At 33.0% G+C, this 27,649-nt stretch overlaps 1 protein-coding gene across 3 annotated transcripts in view; it reads left to right on the forward strand.

The window, feature by feature from the left end:
• Positions 1-27,649, forward strand: part of LRP1B (LDL receptor related protein 1B) — a 1,910,203-nt gene that overhangs the window by 1,768,623 nt on the left and 113,931 nt on the right. For all 3 annotated transcript variants that reach the window (XM_034954060.3, XM_034954061.3, XM_003822825.6), the window contains exons 70-77: positions 1,245-1,351; positions 1,688-1,820; positions 7,752-7,874; positions 13,606-13,731; positions 14,432-14,569; positions 16,088-16,222; positions 19,492-19,611; positions 21,531-21,772. In XM_034954060.3, coding sequence (XP_034809951.2) covers positions 1,245-1,351; positions 1,688-1,820; positions 7,752-7,874; positions 13,606-13,731; positions 14,432-14,569; positions 16,088-16,222; positions 19,492-19,611; positions 21,531-21,772 — 1,124 coding nt within the window. The remainder of the gene's footprint in view (positions 1-1,244; positions 1,352-1,687; positions 1,821-7,751; positions 7,875-13,605; positions 13,732-14,431; positions 14,570-16,087; positions 16,223-19,491; positions 19,612-21,530; positions 21,773-27,649) is intronic.

Below are 27,649 nucleotides of genomic sequence, written 5' to 3' on the forward strand. Positions count from 1 at the left end.
AAGATACACTACTCTATTTATGTGCTAGGTGTCTCTATAAATATACTCATTAAAACACTTCAATTTTAATTATATATTTTAATTACATTATCTTACAGAAAAATATTACTGGTGGAAAACTGTACTGTAACATATGTATGACCATAAAAACATTACCTTGAGAGACTAGGTCAGAATCACAAGTACAAGGCTCACACATTACTATGCCCCAGTACCATGTCCATGGGCCATATTGTTAATTGATCACAGATTTCCTTCTTACTGAATACAGACATGTTATTAGACTCCTTATGAATACAGATCCCTAGACAAACACTGCCAATTAAAGGGAGTTGAACTCAAGGAAAAAGCTTTTTAGTATCCCTGAGCTAAGGAATTCAGACCACAAAGTCATGAAGTAAGTATGAGAGACTACATAGTGGTCTAACATAAGGCCAGAAGCCCAGACATTTGAATGCAAGCCTAGCCAACTCAAGCTCATAGAAAAAGGCAGCTATCATAATTTCTGTCAATTAATTAGACTGGGTAGTATTTACATCTTGTGACTGATACACTTATAAATATTATAAACTTGCAAATATTACACTTGTAAATAATATTTAGCTGCTTGTTATTCTTAATTTCGGCATCATAAAGGAATACTGCACATTCTGTTAACTCTGTTAATTAGACATGTATTCATATTTAAAATCCCGAAACAATACAATTCTTAGAACTTATTTAAATACTTTATTTATGTCAATGCAACCAAATAGATATTATTGGGTCTATGAGACCATGCCAAGATTTTGACTTTGTGCTTTATACAGTGAATGTAAGAATTAACATACTCAAAGGTTGCTAAATATTATTACAGTTTTGAAAGTATTTGGAGACTTCAATAATTTAAAATAATTTAATTTAAAATTGTAAAAGAAAAAACTCACATAACACTTCAAAATCAGAGGGATGAAGGATATCAAGGTTTTTTTTTTTTTCCTTCTATGGACTATTGAGTTAAATTCTTACTGCACAGGCTATTACATCATGAAGTATATTTAATATAATGTAATAATATTATAACTAATTCTAAAATTATGTAAATAATTTAAATGAATCTGTAATACCAGTCATTAAATATAGTTATATAGTATAAACTATTTTTATTACCATCTATAAATTCATATATTTATGTGTTTATGTTTTTATTTCTAAAACCTGTTATTTTTACTCTATCTCAATTTCAAATTTATAATTGTATTCAGCTTCTCCTACTTGCTCATCAAGTGAATATATATGTGCCAGTGGTGGATGTATTTCAGCATCTTTGAAATGTAATGGAGAATATGATTGTGCTGATGGTTCAGATGAGGTAAAATATATCGTTTAATTAAAATATTTGAATTACATGAATTAGGTTTGGGCAAACAAATGTAATGAAAATAAAGAGAAAGAATCTTGATTCTTAGCATGGTTTAACATGTTAGATATGTACATTGAATGCAATCATTTCAGCAAATACCTGAATTTTCATGCTGTCCATATACTAAAGCTCATTCTCATTTGTAGAAGTTATATTCATTAAGACAAAATGAAAGAAAGCCCATAGTATAATAAAGCTCTAGTATTACGAGCTGCATGTTTATTTTGCCCATGATTGTATCATTATCATTAATGAAAACTGCAGTGTCCATTTGTATTTGAACAGATGGACTGTGTGACTGAATGTAAGGAAGATCAGTTTCGGTGCAAAAATAAAGCCCACTGTATTCCAATTAGATGGCTGTGTGATGGAATTCATGACTGTGTGGATGGCAGTGATGAAGAGAACTGTGACAGAGGTAAGGTATTTTTGTGTGTGTGTGCCTGTAAATGAGAGAATGAAAGTTAAGGTTCTGTGCAGAATATACAGTGTGTGCTAGAGGCAGAGGATAGAATCTTTAAATGATTCTCTTTACTCTTCCAAGTTTCATTACATAGCAGCCTGGTCTAAATATGCAAAATCCAGATCATTGTCAGACAGAGTATAATCTCAATCTGGGCATGACAAACACGAACACAGGGCAAGTGTTTACTGAGTGTCTACTAGTAAACACTCAGACTAGATGCCGGGTCAAGTATAGGGACATGTGGAGAATACAGAGAAAGTAGCCAATAAAAGCATGACTACAAAAGTATATCTTGAATTTTCTGTATATGCTTTCCTTTCACATTGCTTGCCTTACTCTGAAGGCATAGGAACAACATATGGCATACTCAATTGCATACATTCATATGCTGTATGATATATAGGTTACAGGTTGTGCCCCAAATCCCTAAATTTCCTTATTGCCATATCATTGAGAAAATAACCTACATCTTTTTGTCAGTCTAAAAGACAACTTTCCTTTTTGTCATATATTATTTCCTAGCTGTGCGAAGATCATTTTCTGACAGATAACAACATTTTAGTTTTAAACCACCATATTAAATGTAGCAATTGTTACTACTTTAGAGTTATTTCGCAAAGCAATAGTGTGCTGATGCTTAAAATGATCACAGATTAATCCATGTTTGCTAGTTTCATTTTGTTAGATATATTTTTTAAATACAAGATTTCTTGTGACCTACTTACAAAGTCTCTCAATAGATTTTACACTTCTTGGTATTTGGAAGATCATCCATAGAGATGGTGCTAGATATTGCCACACGATTTAAGGCACTTGAATGTGCACTCTAGGTTTATGTACTTTAAACCTGTCTAAAATGTTTACTTTTGTAAATAAGTAGTCACCTAAGAAAAACAGTATTTTACTTTCTTTAATATTATTTCAGATGTTTATGATTAGATAATATCTCCATCCCAAACCTGATAAAGTGTTGTATTATGCAGAAAAAAAATAGTTTTTTTTTTTTTACAGCTCTTTGCAGAGCAGGGTTAACTCATAGACAGTGCACCCAAAGTAGGCCTTCAGTTTCCTTTTGAATTTGCCATTTATAATAGAGACCCATGAAATGTTAAATGTCTATAACGGCTCTTTCTACCTTGGGCTAAGTTCTCACACTCACTTTCTGTAATTGGTCACTCTAGACACAGCAAACATTGTGGAGAGTCTGGCAGCAATAACTCATGTGACTTTTGTGTTCAAAGGTTTGGGGATGACAATTAAGCTACTCCTTGTTTTCCATATTCTAGCGAATCACCTCTATTGCTCAGCTTCAATCACTACCACCCGCCTAGTTCATTCTCCCATTGCTTCTTGCTTGGGCTGGCATGATGCCACCTAATTGGTCTCCAATACATCCTATTTACTGTTACAAGGTTCATCTTATGTAAGTGTCCTTCCGATTATGTCAGTTTTTACTCAAGGTACCTGATTACATACAAACAATTCAATCTAGTAATCAGTTATGAGAAAATGACCCCATTTTACCCTCCCAGACTTACTTTCCACTGCACCTCTTTATGATTTGTATCCTAGCCAAACTAGAAAATCTCAAGTACCTTTCAGATCTAAAATTATTCTACTAAATATTTAATCTTAATGACTGAAAAAGAGTTGAGAGCCTTTAATTCAATCATTTCCAAATGTTTCAAAGCCCCCTTCCCCTCCATTCACACTTCTAACTTGGTTTTCTTTGCTGCTGGGTAATTAAGCTCCAATGACATATTTTAGTGGTTACATTATTTGATCCCATGTGAAGGTACCTTAAGGCATTACCACTTTAGATTTCTAGTATTTAATTTACTCCCAGGAAGTGGCATAGGTATTGGGTAAAGGCATTTTAAGGCATTGAGGAAATGGGATGCCAGAATAAATATCTTTTCTATTAAATGTCATTTCTATTCATTTCCAATCAGGATACATGAGCTTATAGGAGCTGAGTGTTGGGAACTGGAATATAGGAGAGCCGAAGGATAAGCATGACCCAGTTTCCCAATCAATCAGTTTTACTAGTTTACTTTAAAAGACAAAAATTCAAAATACTCTGGAATTAAAAGCAGCATTTGCATTTTTGAAGGTAAAATATATGACCTCAAGGAAGTGTGGTGCTTGTTCTGGCCTGAGCTTTCAAACTTTACACTTTATATAATGGGGGGTTCTCTTTTGAGTAATTATCAGCTCAACAATGTGTAAGTTAGTCAAATAAATTATAAAGTATTATCATGCATTAAAGCTTCTCTCAACCCAATTAAGATGAGAACTCTAGATGCTTATTTTCTGTGATGATGCACTTGACCAGATTTATATGAACTTTCCAAGGTCTCTGTTATAATTTAGATGTATTATTGTTAATTCATATATACTTTTCTATTTTCCTAATATTTCCTGTTGAGCTGATTAAGAACATGACCAGGAAACTGGAATTTTAATTCAGCCAATCTCTTTAAATTATACCTTTTTTGTTGTTTATATGTGCTTTATGCCATTTCAAAATAAGGAATTTTAAGTGAGTCTCAAGATGTCACGGTAGCCCCATGATGCATTTTTTTAGTGCAAATTTTTTGGAGTACAACATCAAGTCTTTAGTAGGTTATCACAAAACCTTTGCCTTTCTCTTACAATATGATTTCATTTATAGTTCTCTTCTTTTAAATAAATCAGTGGCATATCCAACACTCATGTGGAGAAAATTATAATCTTATCTAATGCAATACCTTAGGGAACTCATTTTTTAACAAGACTGATGTATATGATACAAATAGAGTTTTCTAAAATAATCAGAGAATGTCAAAAGTTCACAAATTTTGTTTGAATGTAATCCATTGTAAAATGGAGCATGCGATGAGATTTAGTCATTAGAATCTTTATGCTGAAACTCTGCTTCATATTCTAGGGATTTGATTTTGAGTTAAGGCAATATACTCACTTCATACTGATACTCATCTCTTTAATTTCTTTAGTACTAAGGACTGCATACTGCATATGCTATCTTTTTTATTGTTTTCAGAGTGAGACAGTTGTTAAATAGTACTGAATTTTATTGCACAGGATTTCATAATTGAGATTAATTGTAAATACAGCAGTATGGAGCTCAGCATTGCAGAAGTTTGAGAGAAAGGGGTATCCCAATGACAGATGTTGAATTGTCAGAGTCTCACATGGTGATATTCACTTTGGTGGATTCACCCAGCTCTTGCCTTTGTCTGTTTCTTAGTTTGGTGGTTCTCAGAGATGGCAATGTAAGCTGTACCAGTTCTGCTAAGCATTTTTGCAGACAATTGTACTATTATTCAGATCAATATCACTACAAATTCTTGGTCTAAGCTTTAACTTTTACTTAAGATACTAAGCAGTTTGCCCTTGTTTTCCTAATAATGTTTCTGCCATTAATCATACCAGGTTTTTAAAAAGGCAACTCTCTCAAATCTGTTACCAAGCTGCCTCTCTTAATTAATAACTTCACCTTCTTCTTTAAAGAAATAATAACAATCATGAGCATTTTTCAACATCTGGCCACCAAACTAGCAAATCTGCCTGTAGCTGTCCTCAGGCTTTCCTCCTTCCTTCCTCCCAAAACAGAAGATTTGTTTCACTTCCAGTCTAAGCCTATTCCATTCATTTTGCTCCAGATCTCAAATCTCTCACACTCCCTGGATCCTCCAGAAACTCATTACATTAATTACTCTTTTGCTCTCCTGTACCCTCAAATGTGTCTTGTCTACTGAATTATTATCAGAAGCATTTAAATGTGTTCAGGGATCTGTTCTTCCTCACACAAGCAACGAGGCTCACTTTCTGGTCTCTTTCTTCCCTTTATGGCCAAACTTCTGGAAAGATACGTTGGCATTCACCTCCTTCTTCTTCTCATTCAATAGCCAATGACAATCATTTCATGAAACCAACCACCATTTCACTAAACCTGCTTAGCATTAGTTACATGTGCTATCCCTCTCATTAGAACACTTTTCCCATGTATTGTCTGGCATCACTCTTTCCAGATATTTCTGTAACCATTTTGATTACTTTTTCTCAGTCTCTTTTGTAGACTCGTCTTTACCTACCCAATCTGTTTTTCTCTGTGTTCTCTTTTAAACTTCAAATCATAACTATATTCTGATCACTGCCAGATGCACATTTACAGCTCAAAAACCTATCCTATATTTCAGACATATTTATCCACCAGCTTGCTCGACATCACCACATGGACCGGTACCTCAAATGAATTATGTCTTAAGCCTGCTCCTCCTGCAGTGTTCCTTTATTTAATGAACAATACCATCTACCAAATGGTCCACACACACTAAAAAATGAGTACGATGTTTATGTGCTCACTCTCCTTTGCCACTCTCATCTATTTAGCCGTCAGGTCCTGAGGAGTTTTCCTTCTGAAGAGCTCTCAGCTGTGGCTCCTCTAGATCAAGTTACCATCAGTTCTTCTCTGGATTGCCATGACCTCTCTTGAAATATGTCTTTTTCCTCCAGTGTTGTCTTTACTGTCTCTCTCTCTTCATTTCTAAATTCTCCACACCAGAGCTAGAGTTTTCTTTCTACAATCCAACTGATTCTATCACTTCTTAAATTAAAACTTTTGCTACTGGATGTGAATTATCAGAGATTTGTGTAACAAGTCAGAACTCACAGCAAGAAGAGTTATTTGATCTTCACAAGTTCGGGCACATTATTCCTTCCAAAGTACATCTGCAAAAGGAACAATGGCTCTTTCTAGGCATTTTCTAGGCTTTGAAGGATGACCACTGTCACTGCTCTGCCTCATATTTTGGTGAATGTATGTGTGTTTAAATATGTTAATACCTTCAGTAAGTCAAATCTAGACAACCCATGAATTGTATCTCTTACCTATACATGAGGATTAACTGGGTAGTGTAACCCTTTGGGAGCAATCTAATTTATCTTAATTCTATACTGTGATATCTATGTTGTTTCCCCAGGTACTTCTTGCACCTGTGACCCTATACATCACTTTAACTGTACCTCTTTTATAACATATAAAAACATTGAGTCCCAGAGATATTAATAGAGTTATCCAAAGCAAGACTAGGACCCACAGTTCCTAACTCTCAAGTCATTATAGCCTCCACTGTATATTGCTACATCTCTAGACATATAACCCAAATTTGTTCATTACTTAGGTCCTTTGCATGTGGCAGATGTACTTAAGAATTTTATATGAGAATATTTTTGTATTCCTGATGTTTTTATTTATTTGTTAAAAGAGAAAAATGCAAACATTTTAACAATCCAAAAAATAATGCTTTACTGCACAACTTTTATTTAAAAAGAACCCTGAAATATGGTATGATATGGCCAAATTCTTATTGCTGTTAAAAAAATCGTTTCTTTGTGTTTGCAAAAAAATTTTTACTGGCTATTCTAAGTTTTTAGTGATCTAGTTTATCAGTATTTCAGATACAGCTAAATTGTCTAATAATTCTAAAAATGTCTTTTCCCCAAGAAAGACACAAATTTTAAATAATTACAATTAAAACTAAAAAATATAAATTTCTGTGTATTCAGTAACATAAAAATTATGTGAAGCAGAGTATAACTCAGAGTCTTAAAAACTTTCTTCTAACATCTTATCAGTATTTTCTAAAAAATAGACATATATGAGAGTAATATTAGAATGTTTTGAAATGTCAACAATGAATACATGTTATTAAAAAAATTGAATATTACTTGTTCCTGGTATTATGCTTGAAATAAATATAATACATATATGGAAGCAATCAACTAGATACTGTTTGCTAAGATTCAGAAGAATATGGGTCCTGCTGACTGGCACTGATTACCCTGAATCTCTTTGTTTCTTTTTGTTTTAAAATTAAGGAGGAAATATATGTAGAGCTGATGAGTTCCTTTGCAATAATTCTCTCTGCAAACTACATTTCTGGGTGTGTGATGGAGAGGACGACTGTGGAGACAACTCTGATGAAGCCCCTGATATGTGTGGTATGGCATTTCACGTGGCTCTAGATTATACTTTTATCTTCTGATCTCATGCACCAGCATGAATCAATGAAATGGGGAGGTGAACTACCAATTATACCATCCTGGGGTTAGGTAAAGTATAACCACAGATACAGCTTTTGTTCAGTTAATAAAGGGATAATCCGGTTCAGAAGTTATGACTTTATAGAGACTCATCCTAAATCTGAACTTGCACATGTCAACACTATTCAGAAGAGAGATTATGGTCTCTTTGGGTGGATTTAGAGTAATTGACATTTTAATTGAATAAGATTCACATAATAATTTTGGCTTCACATCAAATTGGAGTTTTAGGTTAATTTTGGAGGGATACAGATAAGCAAATTAAAAATATATAAATAATAAAATATCATAGTTTCACAGGCCACCCACTAATGAAATATCTGTCTATCTATCAATCATCTATCTGTGTATCTATCTATCCACATATCTGTCTATATCATTACAAGTCTTAAACACAGAACTGAAATTAGGAGTTATTTAACATTTAAACTTAAAAAGTCTTAAAAAAAAGTTATTGTTTCTAAAAATTCAAGTTTCTCCAAATTGACTGACATTTGTCTGGTGTATGCTTATGAGACCAACAAATATAAAAGTCTAATTTTAGATCAGCAACATAAAGGATCTATTTTAATGAACATTTTTGGTCCCTGTTCTCATACTTTTTATCTAATCTCTGCAAGAAATGCAGTTTCACCTATACTTTAAAAGAAAATGCTGCCACATCAGATATAACTCAGTGGCACACCAGGTAAATAAAGATAATACAGCATGAGTGTACGTACTTACACTTTTTGTTCTATTTGTTGCATCAAGTTAAGGCAATATTTAGATATAGATGGTGACATTTCACTACTGAAATACAAAAATGCAGGGAAAAATACAAAAATGCAGGCAGCTTTATTTTGTTAAGTAATTAAAAGTTGAAAAAAAACAGGCTTTGGAGAGTTTTTTTCTATAGATACAACTCATTATGATGAGTAATGCAACTAAGTTTCAGCTTCAGTTTTCTTTACATAATCTTAGAAATAAACTCTGGGTAATCACCAGGAATTAGATTGTTTCTGAATCATAAAATATTTAACAATATGAGAGCTTATCTACCAACATCAATCCAGAAGCTATTATTTTTATCAATTATGTGATTTTTTTTTCTATTCTCTATTCCACTTGACCACAAAACCAGTGAGTGGAATAGGAAATTTTCAATAATTGATGTACAGCTGCAGAGTCATATTCTCCTAGAGCTGCTTCCAGGGCCATGAACTGATTCTCAGGAGCATTCCACACAGCGCAGATGGGAAACCTTGTAAAATCCAGATTGACTGTCTGAACATTTTTGCGTTTCTCTCAGTGAGCAATATCAACATTGAGTCAAGCTATTATGTGCCAGAAATTGTGCTAATTAGGACAACAAAAGGGTTCTTTTTGACAAGGAGATCTTATTCTGGCTGGACAATTAAAAATAATTTTCATACACTCTATTTCCAGCAATGATAGAATTAATTAAAAGTATGGAAAAGGCACAGAGAGATTCAATGAACTCTACCTAAAGAACAATTCAGAAAGCTACAGTGTTGAAGGAGCTAGAATAAAAGACATCTTAAGCAAAGTGAATAGCATGAGAAAAAGTGTCATTCATTCATTCAATAGACATTTGTTCAGCAAGAGACCATGATTATTTTGGTGATATAATGATGAAAGAAGTGAACACGAACCCTCACCTCGCAGAGCTTAGAATCTAGTGGAAGATGGATATTAATGTGCACAAAAATATATACTTATAAACTGTGATACATACTATAAAGTATAGTAATTTGTAAAAGTATGGAACAGAAAGACTTTATCAATCATAGAGTATGAGAAATGACATTTTAGTTCAGGCCTGGGAAATATTTAGCTGCTGAATAGGTGAAAAGGCTTGAGGTTGGGAGTGAAAGTGTGATACAAAATTGCGGACAAAGGAAATAAGATTTGTGAAAGCTCTGGGCAGAGCAAACCATGGCTTACTCAAGGAACTGAAGGATCCATGTTCCCAGAGAGCACAGAGCCAGGTAGCTACAGGCACTCCTGGATTTATCAGATTGTAGCCAGATAAACCTATTGTAAACAGGAAATAATGTAAATTGACAGTGTGTGTTTGACTTAAAAATATTTTCAACATATAAAGGATATATCAGGACATAATCCCATAGTAAGTAGAGGAGAACATGTATTGCTTTCACACTGTCATAAAGTCAGAAAACCTTAAATTGAACTATTGTTAAATTGGAGATCATCTGTATTTGCTTAGGTTGAAACTGGAGACAGCAGAGATACCTGCAACCTTGGGGATTCTAAATTTTAGCTGGAAAGTAATTGGAAATACTAAGGAGTTTTAAGCAGAGGAGGTCCATGGTCATATTTAAAGTTTAAAAATATTGGATAGAAAGGATTAAAAGTGGTTAACACCATGGTGGCACTTTAGGCAAGCTATGTTAGTAGCTTGGGTTGAGATGGCAACAGCCTGTGCTAGCACAACATAGACAGATTTGAAGATGATATAAAAGGCAGAATAAATTGGATTAAATGATGGATTGGATATGGTGAATGAGAGGCAGCAAGTTGTGGAGTATAATGTGTATGTTGTTTTTGCTTTCCCATTTGAATGGAAGGGGGTCACAGGAAAGGGAACAGTTTTGCAAGTAAAGATTAGAAGACTGGACTGTGATGCATTTGAGGAGACATTCGAGTAGAGATTTCAAGTAGGCATTAGATGCTTGAATCTCACATTGAAAGGAAAGAGGTAGTCTACAGATATAAATTCAACAACCAGCATAAAATGTGGTAAGAAATACAATGGAATATTCAAGATTATGCTGTGTGGAAATAAAGATAGGTCAGGAAGGGGATTATCAAAGAATATTGAGTGACAACAAGCCCCTAAGTGAAGATGAGCTGGCAGAAGAGACTCAGGTAAGTGACCACAGAAGGCACTGCAAAAAAGAAGAGTGAGGCACCAGAGACACCAAAGTAATAACATGTTTCAGCAAAGATGTGATGGTTTCTGCAGAGACGGGGGAAAATGAGTTCCAGAAAAATGATTACTTTTACATAGGAAACAACTATTCTTCTGTCTCTGCTCTTAAAATATAGAAATGAGTTGACAGACTACATGTAGATACAGGTAGATCTGTAATTATTTAATAATATCTTAAGAAATTTCCCATCTTTGTATTTCTACTTATTTTTGTTATATTTATATATATATATATATATATATATATATATATATATATATATATATATATATGCTTTCCAAGTAGCATTGATAAATATTCATACTTGGTGGTATCAGTTGGCCTTGTAGTATGATCATCTGCAACATTTCTGGCTTCCCAGATGCAGATATTGGGAGAGCAGGTGGTTTCGTTCATCTAAATTTAGGGTTATTTTGGATAACTGAGATGAAAAAGAGAAAAGGGCCAGAGAATCCAGGTTATTGGGAAGAAAGTGGGTTTCTAAACTTACCTAGTACTTAGAGCAGTATCCAACATATTATAGGTTACTATAAATATTAATGGGGAGAAAAGTACAGACAAAATCATTGGTGAATAGGGAAAAGGTAGTTACATCGATGAGCTAGAGTTAAGATAAAGCTGAAGAGTTGTTGCAATGATAGTGATTGGATTAAAAATCATTAAAGAAAGAGATTATGCTCAAAATAGGACATTCTAGTAGTGGTTTTACAAATGAAGTAAATTATAGGAAACAGCAAATTTATGCTGCAACTGTTTCTATAAGTTAGCATTCGTAACGGCAAGCAACAGAAACTGCCACTGTGAATCAAAAATAGAAATTTGTTGAAATTCACCAATGTAAACAACGTCCTAGGAGAGTGGTGGCTTACGTAAGATTAGAGTAAAAGGACATAGGGTATAAGAAACTTAAGGAGCTAAGAAGCCTCACTGGTTGGTTTCCTCATGTGAATATTGAAGTCATCTAAGATGCTGGAATGAATTTAAATGGAGATCTTAAAAGGCTGTGCTGGAATGTGCTAGTCTTCAGTAAACTGGGGCGGAGGTGATGTTTTTGAAGTTAATTAGAAAGTAGCAGCAGCGGGAAGATATAATCAAATATCTAGCCTTCAAAATAACATTATTTTGTTTTAGTTTATTTTAGAAAATAGAAAGTAAAGATAGGATAAAGCTATGGAAGCTGTAGCAGGAAACTAGGATGTTTTCAAACGTGAGGTGACATAAGGTTTGAGCAAATTAAGAGACATTCCTAAAAGACCTAAAGAGGAGGGAGTATATCTGGAAAATGGACCAAATTTCACTTAAAGCAAGGAGGTCAGGAATGGAGTGTAACGTATTTAAGAAGCTTTAATAAAGCAGTATTGCTCAAATATTGAGAGGGACAAGGGATGAGTCTGCAGGATTGGCACGAGCAAGATAGTGACAAGTCTATTAGGCCATTCAAAATATCTTAAATTGTATTCTCAAGGAAATTGATAACTGTAGAATAAATGGTTACATGAATATGTTAAACTGATTTTTCTCATGGCTTTTTGGGGATCTGAGGATGGAATATGAAGCTGGAGACATTTAGGATATCTCTCTGTAAAAGATCATAAACAGCTAAGCTATTGTGATTGTAACTGGAGAGATGGCTAGAAGATGCCAAACCTGGGGACAATAGCAACAGGACTTGGTGACTACTGAGAATTGATGGTCAATGAGAGGAATACATTAGAATAATTCCAGACTTTTGGCTATGATATGCCACTAACTGAATGATGGAAATAAAACGTGTTTGAGAACAAGGGATAAGACGAGATGATAAAGAGCTGAGTGATGAGCTTGTTAAATTTGAAACTATTGAGGGGATGTCCTACAACCAACTGTGAGATGTTTGAACTAGATAGAGAATTGAAAGTCTTCAGGATGTAGTAAATCAATGAGAGTGAATAAACATAACTAAACAAATAATTCAAGAGTGAGAACATCAGGGGAACAAGGACAGAATCCTGGGTAACTTCACATCTAAGGATGAAGACTAATGACAGATACTTCCTGCTTTAAGAGTGGAAGTCTTCAGATTAGATAGCGATAAGGAGACAAATGTAAAATTCCCTGGCTTTCACTGTGGTCTTTTTAAATACACACAAAAACATGCACTTTAAAGATGAATAACTAAGATCATATATGTGCCTCAAATACATATCTAAACTTTTGTTTACAAAGACAAAGAGTAAGAAATCAAGTTAGAATATTGTTGGGATTTTTGTTTGTTTTCACTGAATGACCTATTTTCAATTTTGGGCCTGTAACATATGCTTGCTCCGGCTCTATGCTGTGTGAAATTGCTCTTTGAGATAGCTAAGTGTCCTGCCATATTGCATAATTGTAGGCATAAATTAATTTGTTACACTAAGTGAAGTCAGCTAAGATAAGGCATCTGGGAATGAGACCATAAAGTTTGGCTCTTTCGTATTTCCTTTAAGATCCTCAGCTGTGCACATTTTTCTGTAGTTAATACTAGAATCATCACATATTTCTCTGGTAGCCACTAGTAGGCAATTGTCACAACAAAAAAGATATTTAGAAAAGCTAGCTTATGGATTTGAAAAGAATAAAAGAAAAAGGAAGAATGTTCTTCATAAATAAATGTACCCGAAGGAGCTTCTTTGTTTTTTCTTCTTTTTCTTCAGTCAAATTTCTTTGTCCATCCACAAGACCTCACAGATGCAGAAATAACAGAATATGCCTACAGTCGGAGCAAATGTGCAATGGGATTGATGACTGCGGGGACAACTCAGATGAAGATCACTGTGGTGGTAAGTGCATTTAATGTGAAATAATTCAGTGATGGCTATGAGGTTCTCTGATGACTTGGAGTACAAACATTTTTAAAAATATATTTCTTATGTGGACATCTGAGGGCATTATTTTCAGACATTTGATCTTCTGACAAGGTATAAAAATATTCCACCAGCATTTCATTTGCCTTATAGGTGTGCACCTTTATCCATAGTTCCCACTAACCCTTTATTCTAGAAAATATTCATCCCAGAGAGACAATATAGAGATTTTTAAATGCTCCTTGTTTAAAGACTTAATTTTTTGAAGAAAGGGAGCTTATATAGATTGTATGTATATGCAATTCTTTTTTTCTGAATTCCGAAGTTCAAAAAGTTTTTAATGCAAAAGACTTATGTATGCAGCAAAATCATCTGGAGACAAAGCTTGACCTGACCTAATTGGAGCCATTTAATATCACCCTCTAAAAAAATTACACTTAGGGTAAATATTTTAAAATTTTTCAGTAGCTATCAGTGTTATTTACTTAAACACACTGTTACTTTTCTAAAATCCAAAAATTTCAGAATGTTTACAAATTTGGCCTTGAGAGCTTCAGATAAAGGATTGTAAACCCATGTTTTTCATAGTAGTTAGTAAAATTTTGGAGCTATTACATGCTCAATAAGAGTGTTTTGATTCTGTGAAGCACTAATCGTTTTTTGTATGACTCTATAGGTAAGCTGACATATAAAGCAAGGCCTTGTAAAAAGGATGAGTTTGCTTGTAGTAATAAAAAATGCATCCCTATGGATCTCCAGTGTGATCGACTTGATGATTGCGGAGATGGTTCAGATGAGCAAGGATGCAGAATAGGTGAGCTTGTTTTCTGTTAAGCAAAGCACCGGGATACACAAGTCTAACTTCTGCTTGTACATGACTAAAATGTTCTGGATGGAAATATTGCTCTTCAAAGTATGCTTGACTGATGCCCTTTTTCAAAAACCTTTGCCAAAGCAACATTAGAATATTACTTAATTTCAGAAAGTATGAAGTGGACAAGGTTGACTTTATAATGAGTACCCTTGTTAAAGCAGAAGCTGAGAAATCAATATTCAAATATCGAAGTTGATGTCAGCAATGTAATCTATATCATTTAGTAATTTATCTTATACAAATTTAGTGTTAAGTTTTATAAACGGTGATATTTAGTTGAATGATAGTAAAGGTCTTAATTTTTTCAATGTTTAAAAAAATGTAATCCATTGCTGAGTCATTCTTACAGAAGATGTGATTTTTTTTTTTTTAGTACAGTGCCATGATACTTGAGTTATTACATGCTGATTGTGAATAGTTTGTGTCTAATGCTTGGTATTTGATTTTTTATATTAAAGAAAAATAATTAAATTTATGATCCTAAATTCAGTTTGCTTACAAAAGTCACACAATTTCCTACTTTTACATCTTTTCTTTTTTTTTTTAATTTATGCATCTAAAACTTTCCGCATTTAGGGATGAAGCAATACCCACCAGGATATGGCTGCAAGTGTCTAAACCATGGTATCATTCCACTGACCTATTTTAACTAATTGTAAAATATTCAAGTCAGTGGGGACAAATAATAGTTACAATGATAATAATTAAAGTTCTCATATTTCTCAAAAATTTGATTTAAGTAACTTAGAGATAATATAATATCTCTATAATAATGTCCCTCTCATTTATTTAAAAGAGAAGGACTTCTAAAATGTTTTCCTGAATGGGAGATAAAGTAATAAAATTGTAACTGCTATCCTGGAAATTACAAGTAACTTTTTGTGTGTCCTAAAATGTTGCAGCTTATGACCAACCATTATGAGCACATTACACACTCAAAAGTTACTCTTCATATGTATGTCCAGCATAAAAAAATGAAATTTAAACTGCTGATTTAGACAACTTGCTTGAGTAACTTAGCAGTACCCTTGATTGAGTTTACAAATACTAAGCTTAGGTTAGCAATAAATGCCTAAATTTCTAGGTAGCTTATAGGAAATGCTTTGGCTCTCAGAGGAGGATGTAGTACTCATATATCGTATTATAATAAAGATAGCCTGTCATTAGAATCATTGACTCCTGACTTATTTTTAAAAAGCATTATAGCTTAACAGCAGCTCTAAATATCAGCTGTTAGCAGCTTGGTCTAATCTGTATTTAATGTTAATGAGTTTAGTTTTTATACTTCTATACATTTATAAGACATGGGGGCTTATATGGAGAGAAGACTATAACCTTATACATTCAAAAAGAGTTATCTGTGGAATAATAAGTACCATTTCAAATATTTTTAAAAAGTTAACTCCCCACTTCAGGAATTAGAATTATATTAGTTTTGATCATATTTTTAAATCCCAGCTCCTACTGAATATACCTGTGAAGATAATGTGAATCCATGTGGAGACGATGCATATTGTAATCAAATAAAAACATCTGTTTCCTGTCGCTGTAAGCCTGGATTTCAGAGAAACATGAAAAACAGACAATGTGAAGGTAGAGTACTTTTCTTCAACAGCTTGCTCATAAATCTTTGGGTTATAAAGATTCCCAAGACTTCTAAATTGTGAGATCACAGGGGATTGACTTTCATCAAAATGGTGTGTATCTACGGGATACCATTTCACTTATGAGAATGAAAGTCTCTGGGGTCAAGAGTTTGTTTGTTTGTGGAGCTAAGCTAACCACAACAGAGGCTACAAAGCTTTTTCTATAGCAAATTCAGAGCTGCAGGAATTTCAATTCTATTGCTACAATACTGTTTTGAAATGCAAATAACGAAATTGCTGGTTCAGGAACTATTGGAGAATTAGTCTTGCTTCATGAAAAAATATGTTTATGATGACCCATTTCTCTTGAGTGTGGAATTTGCAATACCGAAATAGGTAAATCACATGTAGAGGGTCATGGGCTTTTGTCCTAAAACCATGTTTTAAATAGATCATAATGTGTCTTTAAAAATTCAAAGTCAGGATCTACATAAATCTGTCAACTTACTTGAGATCATTTAAAAATTGAGCATGTAGGATAGCCAAAATCTTATAGTAAGTAAATATAATTACATCAGTGTTCTAACTATAGAACCATGAAATACAGACCCATATGCACTTTCTGCAAGTTTCTCCAATAAAACTGCTATTTGTATTCATATTCATATTAATGTAAGTACAGCCAAACCTAAAATAACTAAGTCTGGCTTATCCAGGCTAAATTCAAGTCTTTAAGTGCTTTTACCTACCAGCTTGCTTTTGTTATGTCCTCTTTGTGATATTTTGAGGTTAAGAAAAATGATTTTACTTCATGTTAATCAAAATGGAATTATTTAAATGAATTGATTCTACTCACCCAAAAGGGGAAAAAGTGTAGTCACATCATGTTTATCTACATTTTGAGTTAAATGTGTATTTGGATTATTCGTGACATTTGATTTTTCCATTACCATGAGACTGAAAGCTGACAACCTAGGTTTTCTGTGTTTTAGTTAAAAAAATGAATTATCTTTCAAACTATGGTATTTATTTTTCCCAGGCTCTTTCTATCAATCAATTACATATAAACACACACACACAATTCTTTCAATATTTTAATTTCAATAACATTTATTTTCTAATATTTGTCAGTGGGTTTTTTCTGTATATATGTACTAAATTTAGAAATTATATTATTAAAGTTTTCTTAATTTTTAATTACATTCCACAGCAAATATAACCTGCACACTACATTCTTTATTTTAAATTGCTATGAATCCACTTTTTTGTATTATTTTGTAGGACAAACGAGTAACTTCTGAACTCTAATAAAATGTTCATCTATTTTTAATAAATAAAGTTTTGATTTTAAGGAAAATAGCTCTATTTCAGTGTCAAAGAAGGGTAAGACATAACTTGGATTCTGTAATCCAAAAATTTAAATTTCTTTGTGCCCTTCACTTATGTATCTGAAAAAATGCATAAGAAATTGCTATTTGATGTTAAAGCTCAAACACTTCAATTAGAATATCTAAAGGGAAAAAAGTAAAGAGGAATGGTGGAAGAAAATTAGAAGGGGATTAACAGTTGCTGAGTGCCAGGTACTGTTTTGGGTACTAGGCATGTGTGGAATTCCTCCATCCACTTCAAAAGCTCATGATCCAGGCTTTCTAGAGATGAGGCGAAAATGATGGTTCAGGCCAGTATAATGACAAGTGAGGAAGTTGAGGTTGTATGAAATCATGCAGAATATTGCTTATTTGGATTCTGTACCAAAGGGAAACCATAGTGACAAATAACTGCCTGTTCAAAGTTACAGGGGCTGAACAAATCAGAAATATTTCTTGTAATCGTGATGGTTAAGTACTGACAAGATGCATTCTACTTCATTCCTGTAAAATATTTATTAAAAACAACGAAATACACTTTTCTGCATCTCTTTACATTTCAATCAAATAGCAGTGTGTGGTCATGAAAATGCTTATGTGTTCTTAGGCAAAGTATCACAGTAAAGTCAACAAAATCAGAAAACCTGAGTTTAAGCCTTGATGTTGTGATTTACAGGTGTCTCTACCTCTGAGCCCTTAGAACATTGTTTGTGTGCTACGCAAAAGATAGTTATTCTTACTGTGTTGATTCTTAAGTTCTCTAATTTAAGGGAAGGATTTATCTCACAGATTTATTAGGTAATTAGGAGATTATAAGTGATAAAATGAGGCAGGGGAAATATGCCGGCTAAACACAAAAGTAGAGGAGGAAAAGAGAGGAAAATTAGATAATTCCCTAGAATCACCTGGCCTCAATCCTGGCTCTTCATAAACCCTTAAAATTAGAGTCATGTGCCAAGCTACATGACTCTGATTAAATCACATGAACACTGCCTGTGATTTATTTATTTATGCTAGTGATTTAGAGGTATTTATTCATATATAGGCATGCAGATTTTGGTTGCTTAATTCACATCACATAACCTCAATACGGCCCTTCTTGTTACGTAGTCACTTCATATATATGAGTCCAGAAGTGTGTTAGAGATGCACCCAAATCTTTGTTCTCTGCCAGTCACTGTGCAAAATCTGGCAATAAAAAAGGAATGTATCATAATTTTTGTCCTCAAGGGAATATGAATATGTAACCACATTCCTGAAATATAAGCAACAGTGTAAGAGAGAAACACCAGGAGAGCAAAGACTGGAGAAACTAAGGATGAATCATCACTCCCATATATGGTTGGAGACCAAGGAAGGCTTTATTTCAGGTGGATCTTGAAAGATGAGTAGAAATTCTGTATGGAAAAGTGGGCAAGGGCATTATGGGATGAAAGAATAGCCCATGATACCTTCGAAGGCATGGAGGTAGGTCATCAGAAACAGCTTAAAAGAAAACCTCAAGACGGGTCTATTTGCGTGAATGGAAATCTATACAACAAACCCCCACGGCACAAGTTTATCTAGGTAGCAAACCTGCACTTGTATCCTTGAACTTAAAAGGTAAAAAAATAAATAAGTAAAAATTTTAAAAAAGAAAAAAGAAAGCCCCAGGGAAGTTTGAAATTGATGCTTTAATATTTTAAGTGGATTAATAAAAGCAATGACAATTGATGAATCTTCTAGTACAAATATTGTGAAAAATGATTATACCTTCACAAATATGACACAGCAAGTCACAGATTAAAGATGTGAAAGGACAATAAAGCTAGTAATAAGTTAAAAATAATTTTGGCTTTTTTGAAACGTGGTAAGAATAGGAGTGTGAATTGAAGGTATGATGATGCTATTTTGAGCTCTTCTTTTCTAGACCTTAATGAATGTTTGGTGTTTGGCACATGTTCCCATCAGTGTATAAATGTGGAAGGATCATATAAATGTGTGTGTGACCAGAATTTTCAAGAAAGAAATAACACCTGCATAGCAGAAGGTAAGATTATAACCACTATTGCAAATCCTATTACAATTTTGTTGTAAACATTTTATGGAGAAAACTGTTTTATATTTCATTTCAGCAACAGCTTCATTTCTCATAAAATATTTTTAATGATGATTAATTTGACCAGTTGGTTACTTAATATTAATGAATTTAACCTTAGATGGTTTATGGAAATGACTATGAAATACATGGTTACTGTTAAAATCACATTGTGTCATTGTGTTCAAAACAATTTTTCAAAAGAGGTAAAATTTTAAAAGCCAGTGTGATAGAATGTGAAGTATCTCTCTTGATGGTCTGCTCTAAGGGAATATGAGAAAAATTATACCCCGGGGATAAAAATAAACATTAGCATTATAAGGAGAAAGGAATTTTGAGTAAGGATTTTAAAGGTTTTAAAACAAGATCTTGCTTTCAAATTTAGAAGTCCTCCACTTACCAATATTATTTTTTAAAAAGATTAAATGATAGGCCTGGTGCAGTGGCTCATGCCTGTAATCCCAGCACCTTGGGAGGCCAAGGCGAGTGGATCACGAGATCAGGAGTTCAAGAACAACCTGACCAACATGGTGAAACCCCGTCTCTACTAAAACTACAAAAATTAGCCAGGCGTGGTGGTACACACCTGTAGTCCCAGCTACTTGGGAGGCTGATGCAGGAGAATCGCTTCAACCCAGGGGCAGAGGTTGCAGTGAGCCAGGATTGCGCCACTGAACTCCAGCCTGGGTGACAGAGCAAGACTCCATCTCAAAAAAAGAAAAACAAACAAAAACAAAAACAAAAAGATTAAATGATAAACTAGGGTTCTGGGCAATTGTAGGTATAGATTTTAATATTCATGTGTTTATGCTAAATAATACTATAACTTCAATATTGTTGGCTACAAAGTATGACTGGACATTATTAAGATTGTTATTACAAGAAGAAAACAGGATGATGTAATGGATCAACTGTGGGCTATAGCATTTGATATGCTTGGATTTGAATCCCAGCACAGCACCTTTTAGACTGTGTGGCCTCAAGGAATTCACTAAAGTGTCAGAGCCTCAGTTCAGTTTCCATAGTTATAAGAAGTGGAGATAAACTGTGAAAGGCTTAACATAGCGTCTGACACATAATAAGCATTTGCTAAGTGACAGCTATCAACATTACAGAGCTGAAAGGCACCTCATGGGGTATTATTATTATTATTTATTTGCAGAAACTATGTATGCAATCGAACATCTCTTTAGGGCTTCATTAATATTTTAATTGATATTTTTGGCATTTGCTTTAGGGTTTTACTTGTTAGTATGAAAATGACATTAGTATTCTATTGTAGGTGTCAAAACTTTAGAATAGAATGTTACACTTAGCAGGATTCTAGATAATTTAGAGATTATAGAACTTTAATGGAATAAATACTGATATCTTTTTATGTTAAAAGTTAATAAGCATTTAAGATGTATAAATACAGTAAGAGGAAGATTCTTCATGTTTTAATTTTTATTTCTTAGCCTAAAGTAATGATCACTCAGGTGCATAAATTAAGTAATCAGAAACTTTTGAAGCTTAATGAGTATACAACATAGTACTTGGATATTGACAATTGATGCATTATAACCTAGTGTATTGTGACTTATCAAATAATAATCTCTCTTCATAAAAGGACATTTATATGTACATAATTTCTAGCCATAAGGGAAGATTGGCAGTAGAAAAACCTCTATCAATAATTATTGTAAATGTTTAGATAAGTGAGTATCAGAAATAATAAGTCATAAAGACTAAAAGACAATATAAAACTGGTTGGTTTTTGAGGAAAAACTGTATTAAGAATAATAATTCAAGATAATTTAAAAGTACAATTATTGCTTTTAACATTAGTTGAAATTTACTTTATTTTTGTATTTTATTATAATAATCTCCAGGCTCTGAAGATCAAGTTCTCTACATTGCTAATGACACTGATATCCTGGGTTTTATATATCCATTCAACTACAGTGGCGATCATCAACAAATTTCTCATATTGAACATAATTCAAGAATAACAGGGATGGATGTATATTATCAAAGAGATATGATTATTTGGAGTACTCAGTTTAATCCAGGCGGAATTTTCTACAAAAGGATCCATGACAGAGAAAAAAGGCAAGCAAACAGTGGCTTGATTGTAAGTAAATACCATTGTATATTTGAAAGTCCATACCTTTTCCCCACCTGCTTTTTAAACAAAATTTATCTAATATAATATCTAATTATAATAAGTAATATATTGTTATTCTCCCAATATTCTCCTTAAATAGAAATAATGCATTTCTCTACTCATTCTTATAGCTGTACATGATTTATTTTAGTTGCATGCTTTTATGTTTTTGCTTTAATGTATTTGACTATTATATAAGAATGCTAATGAATGATATATAACATCTCCAGAACATCTATTTCATAGTGCTTTACAATTATTATGAACATAAGCTTTTTTATCATGAGATGAGATTGGGAAACATCACTTTATTTTTACATTAGAAAGTAGCGTAATGCAGGGATAACTATTTCTCTTCTTACATTATCATAAATATACTTCTACTGTAGGGCAGGACATCAACTCAATAGTGTAATCATTTCTTCTGACTCCTGATAACTATATTTCAGGAAACATCCAAAACAGAAATATTGTGCACTTGTGTATGCTGGGCATGTTGATTATCATGGTTATTGTTTTTGAGAAAAATAAACTGGAACATGTTTCAATTTATGGTTGTAGATTAGATTATCCCTTTTTGTTTTAGGGCATGTCAAGTTATTGTGTGTTTTATATTTTTAAGTAACCTGGAAGGAAAATGACAGATAAATATGTGTTTTTATAGGGCCTGGCCCGTTCCTGTACAACCAAAAAGTCAAGTGGTGTCCCAGCAGGATGTAATTGAAGCTTTGTGTTTAACAAAAATTAGAGGTTCTGATCTAGAAGTTCTCACTACTTTTTCTACTAGCATCTACCATAGACACTTGAACTACATAAATCCATTTGATGCAAATCTGGAATATACTTTAATTTTATCAGCAGTAGATGGCAATATGCTGGTTTTAAAAGAAGCTATTTTAGCTTTCAAATTCGGATTTAGATTAACTTAGATGAAACCTTTGAGTAAAAATCCATGTATACCAGAACTGTTCAATTCCTATTCCCTCAAACACAATAGCTAACATTAACTTTCGTTAGCTCTAAAACAGAAATCTGCTTGTTGAAAACATTGCTTCTTTGGTAACATGGCATCTGTTGCTAATGAATGGAGTATATACTGTGGAGTTACACTGGCTGAGTTTGAATCTTATTCCTGTTGCTTACTGGCCTCCTAGCTTCTTGGTACTTTATTTCAAGAGGTTCTAGTGATGATTCAATTAACATATTAGTATATTAACTATATACTAAAATTAATTGTATATAATTGCATACAACTAATAAATAATATACATTAATTCTATGTATTTTATATACTAATGTTTAACTTTCTAGGTACATAGGAAGTATTATTTAGATGGATGCTATTAACAGTAGGATGATTCTGTTGATGATGGTAATGACATTAATAATGATAATTGGCAAAATGTTCTTTGCTTCATATTAGCATATTAAAAATTATTTGCAATTTACATATCTGCATTTTACAATTGATAAACATAGACACATCTTCAATTTTGACATAATTTTTCAGAGAAAAGTCTTTGATCTTTATTTAGTTTTGTGCTTTGGGGAAACTGATTGTCCTTTAGTTCAGGGTTCTAGTTCAGGGGTCTCCAACCCCCAGGCCACAGACCGGTATCAGTCTGTGGCCATTAGGAACCTGGCTGCACAGCAGGAGGTTAACAGCTAGTGAGGGAGCTGAGCTCTGCACCCTGTCAGAGCAGTGGTGGCATTAGATTTTCATAGGAGCGCAAACCCTATTGTGAACTGTGCATGTGAGGAATCTGTGAAATGTGGATGCGAGGAATCTAGATTGCTGAGCTCCTTATGAGAATCTAATCCCCCACACACTCTATTCATAGGTAAATTGTCTTCCATGAAACTGGTCCCTGGTGCCAGAAAGGTTGGGGACCACTGTTCTAGTGAACAGAATTCACAAAATTTATTGTAGATTAGAAGCCAAATTCACTCAATGTTTGGTAACTAAGTTTTCATTCTTATACATGCAAATATATTTATGTATTTTACTTGAATATTTATATGTGTATATTTTTACATATTTTATCTTTAACTTTATTAATGTGTTATAGAATCTTTCATATCCAATGGCAAAGCTGTTGATTAGACTTATTTGAATAGGATATAAAACTTTACTTTTAATGATAGTAACAACTTGTGTTATATCATCCAGACTTCCTGTGTTTCGCTTTTGTTTTCACCTCTGTATTTAAATCTCCCATGACTAATAGCATTTGCAAAGAAGAAAAATAGCACTCACAAAGAAGAAAAATGCATAACAGTAGGAGTGCATTTTCTACTAAGGAGTCCATCATAACTAACTAAATGACATAATTATAAGTTTGGAACCTCTGAGCCATGAGTTTTAGCACTATAAGCCAAATTTCATAACAGTACTAGCCAATACATTATTTTAAAAAATACTTTAGAGCTACACTGATAAATTGTTAAAAGCAACTATTTAACTTTGCTTCCTAAATCTTTTTGTATTCCTGATATTGCAATATTATAAAGACAGACTAAATCTATTATTACCACCTTAATGAGTAATGTGAATTGTAGAACAATTAACTTGAAAGGCATATCACATCTCTGGGTCTCAGCTTATTCATCTGAAAACAACTGTAATATTGAAGTACACAATTTCTACGGCCCCTTTGAGATAATATATTTTAAATATATTTGATTTCCAAAAGATGTATGACATGTCATATATCTATCTAATTATTATCTGGACAATTTGTGTTTATTCCTCTGAAATCTGTCTTATGTATTAATAATTGATTTTCTATCTTATGAATTACTCTACCATGTAAACAAACACTTGTGCCATGTAAACACGTGTTCTTCTAACAGTAACAGGCTAGTCATCCCTTAGTTTAATGAGCATGCAATCTAATTCATCTTCTAAGTTTTGACACAAATATTAAATAATACTGACGGAGACTTTCCCACCCCTTGAAAAATAAAACTCAAGATTTTTCCCCAGGCTGATTATGGCACATTGATTTCTATCTATCTCTGAATCAATAGACAAGGGAGAGAAAAATACACAAATCAAGCTATGAATACATTAGTTGTAACTCCATTATCAGTGAACCAAATGGAAGAAGTTAGCCATGTGGTAGCAGGATGTTTTTAAAGCATACTTGCAGATACTAAAAATATTGGAATAGTTCAATTTCCATAAAGAGTAGAAAATCTGTTGCATCAAAAACCAGAAGAATATTATTCAGACAACTAAATGTTAAATGAAGTACATTCTTAAAAAATGGTTATTTTCCATGTGATCCCGTTTCTTTTTTTTTTTTTTTTGGAAATTGTGAAGGGAATACTCTTCTGTGATCTATGAAAATGGTTAGAATACTAATAATTATTATAAATTTAAATTTCAAATGCAGATCAAGTTGTTTATAGTTAGAAATACTTTTATAATTTTCTAACCCTCTGGGCTATACAAGAGGAATGGATTTTTTTTTCCGTTTAAGAAATAATTTAAAACTTAAAAGAGTGACATGATTTAATCTGTACATAAGGCAAAATGAGACTTCTGAATTTTAATTGTAGTACCCAGAACAGAATATAACAGCATTATGCAACAATTGTACATGCTCTTGGGCAATTTATCATTTTTAGTATGAAATGCTATACAAAAATGTATATGAGGGGAAGCACTATAAAGTAGGTTAATGTTTGGAAAAATGCAAATAACTTTAAAAGTACAGATTAAATTTTTACCACTAAAACCTAAATATTCCTAAGCAAAACAAATGCTCAGATTTATCTGATCTACTTGACTTTGAAAAGTAAATATGAGCTATAATTTTTGGTATATTCTCATTTTTGTAAATAGAATGTTCAGGATAAACATGATTTTTACTGATTAATAATCATATCTTTTTCTTAAAAAGTTGATTAGGCCATTTTGTTTTCCCAAAAAGCTTTTAGCAAAATATCTATTTAAGTTACTCTTAATAGGTCTGAATTTTTAATTGAAGTTCTATTTATAAACCTCATACCCAATATATGAGTCTGTATCACAAACACACACACACATGCACACACAAAGTGCATAGGTGTGCATATGCACTCACAAGCATGTGTGTGTGTGCAAAAACACTTCAAAGTCTTGGCAAACACTTAAAAGTCTTATTTCAGAACATTTGGGTACTGGTAAAAATTGACAGTCATCTGAGTTCATTCAAACCAGTCAACAACTACAATCATTTATTATGATTGTGGAAAAAATCTAAAGCTATCAGATCATTACATCATTACCATTTGTGGTTTTATTGTTGTTAATTGCACAAAACAGGTACTCAGTAATAATATTGACTCAGGTAAGTGATAATGTTAACAGTTACGATCTAGTCAAAATTTTACTAAACAAGTCAGAGAGGTATAAATTTGACACTTTGCTATAATGGATTTTTAGTTCCTTAATTACGCATTATTTACTCATTAAAAATATACCAATGATAATTATTATATGAGTCTACAATAAATTATGCTGAGGAAATTATTAATCAAAAAGTGTAGCATTTTAGGGGGAACCAGCCAAAATGTATTCATTCGTACCCAAAGGCTTATTTAAAGCCTACTTGTTACTTTTGGTGCTGAGTTTTTAGAATAGAATAATAATAATAACAGAACTGGAATCTTGCTTTCATAGCACTTATTTTCTAGGGAAGAAAGAGAAAGTTAAATAAACTCATAAAGAAATCAATACAGAAAATTCCAATTGTTTGTTTAAAATGTATTAAAGGAATTAAATAATCTAAGAAAGAAAAATTCAGATAATGCAAGTCCCAAGATAAGATGAGTAAAGGCCAATTTGAAGAGAGGAGATTTGAGCTGAGATGAGAAAGAAGTAATGCTATTTTATATATATATATATATATGTGTGTGTGTATATATGTGTATACATGTATATATATGTATATGTATATATGTATATATATGTATATATGTATATATACACATATATAAGTTATGAGAGGACATGAATTTTTTATATATATATATATACACACACACACATATATACATACATACACAAACATATTCTGGGCTAGAGGTACACATTAAAGAATAGCAGAATAGAGGACATACATAAAACTATGAAGCCAGATTAGATTACCAGTAAGAATAGAAAGGAGGAAAAGAAGGACTGGACTCAAGCTCTCAAGCAAAATTAAAATGCTGACAAGGAGTAGCCAGTGCATTAAGAGAAAATAAATAAGAAGATATAGAGGTACAAAAACTGAGAGAGGAGAGTATTTTGAGGAAGAGATCAGGGTCATAATTTTAGTGTACTTCTAAGAAATCAAGTGAATGAGGACAAAGAAGTGTTCAACAAATTTCATGGCAGAGATTCATTAAGGACCTTAAGAAATTTAGGGAATATGGAGGAGGCAGACATCAGAGAGCACAAGTAGGTATGATTTCCTACTCATTTAGAAATGTCTGGAGATATTTTTGATTGTTACAATCGGGAGAGTACTTCTGGTATCAAGTGGGTAGGGCCAGAAATGCTGCTTAACACACTACAATGGATAGGATAACACACTACAAAGTATCCTGAGCAAAATGTTGGCAGCAGTGAAATTGAGAAACCCTTCACCACAATGTCAGCGTCTCCAGCCAAGCTTTCAGTAGATAGTTATCATGTCATATTATGTAATAATAAGCCTGTAAAACAAAATGATTCTAAGGTGAATCACCAATGTAGTTATTATTTTATTGGTGTTTTAACATTTCTTTTTTTCCCCTCACCTACTGAGTCTCTTTTGCTTGCTCCTTTTCTTCACCCCTCTTAATAATGAAATACCCCAGGCTCAGCCCTTA

This window comes from Pan paniscus, chromosome 13 (genome assembly GCF_029289425.2).
Source record: "Pan paniscus chromosome 13, NHGRI_mPanPan1-v2.0_pri, whole genome shotgun sequence".
Taxonomy (NCBI): domain Eukaryota; kingdom Metazoa; phylum Chordata; class Mammalia; order Primates; family Hominidae; genus Pan; species Pan paniscus.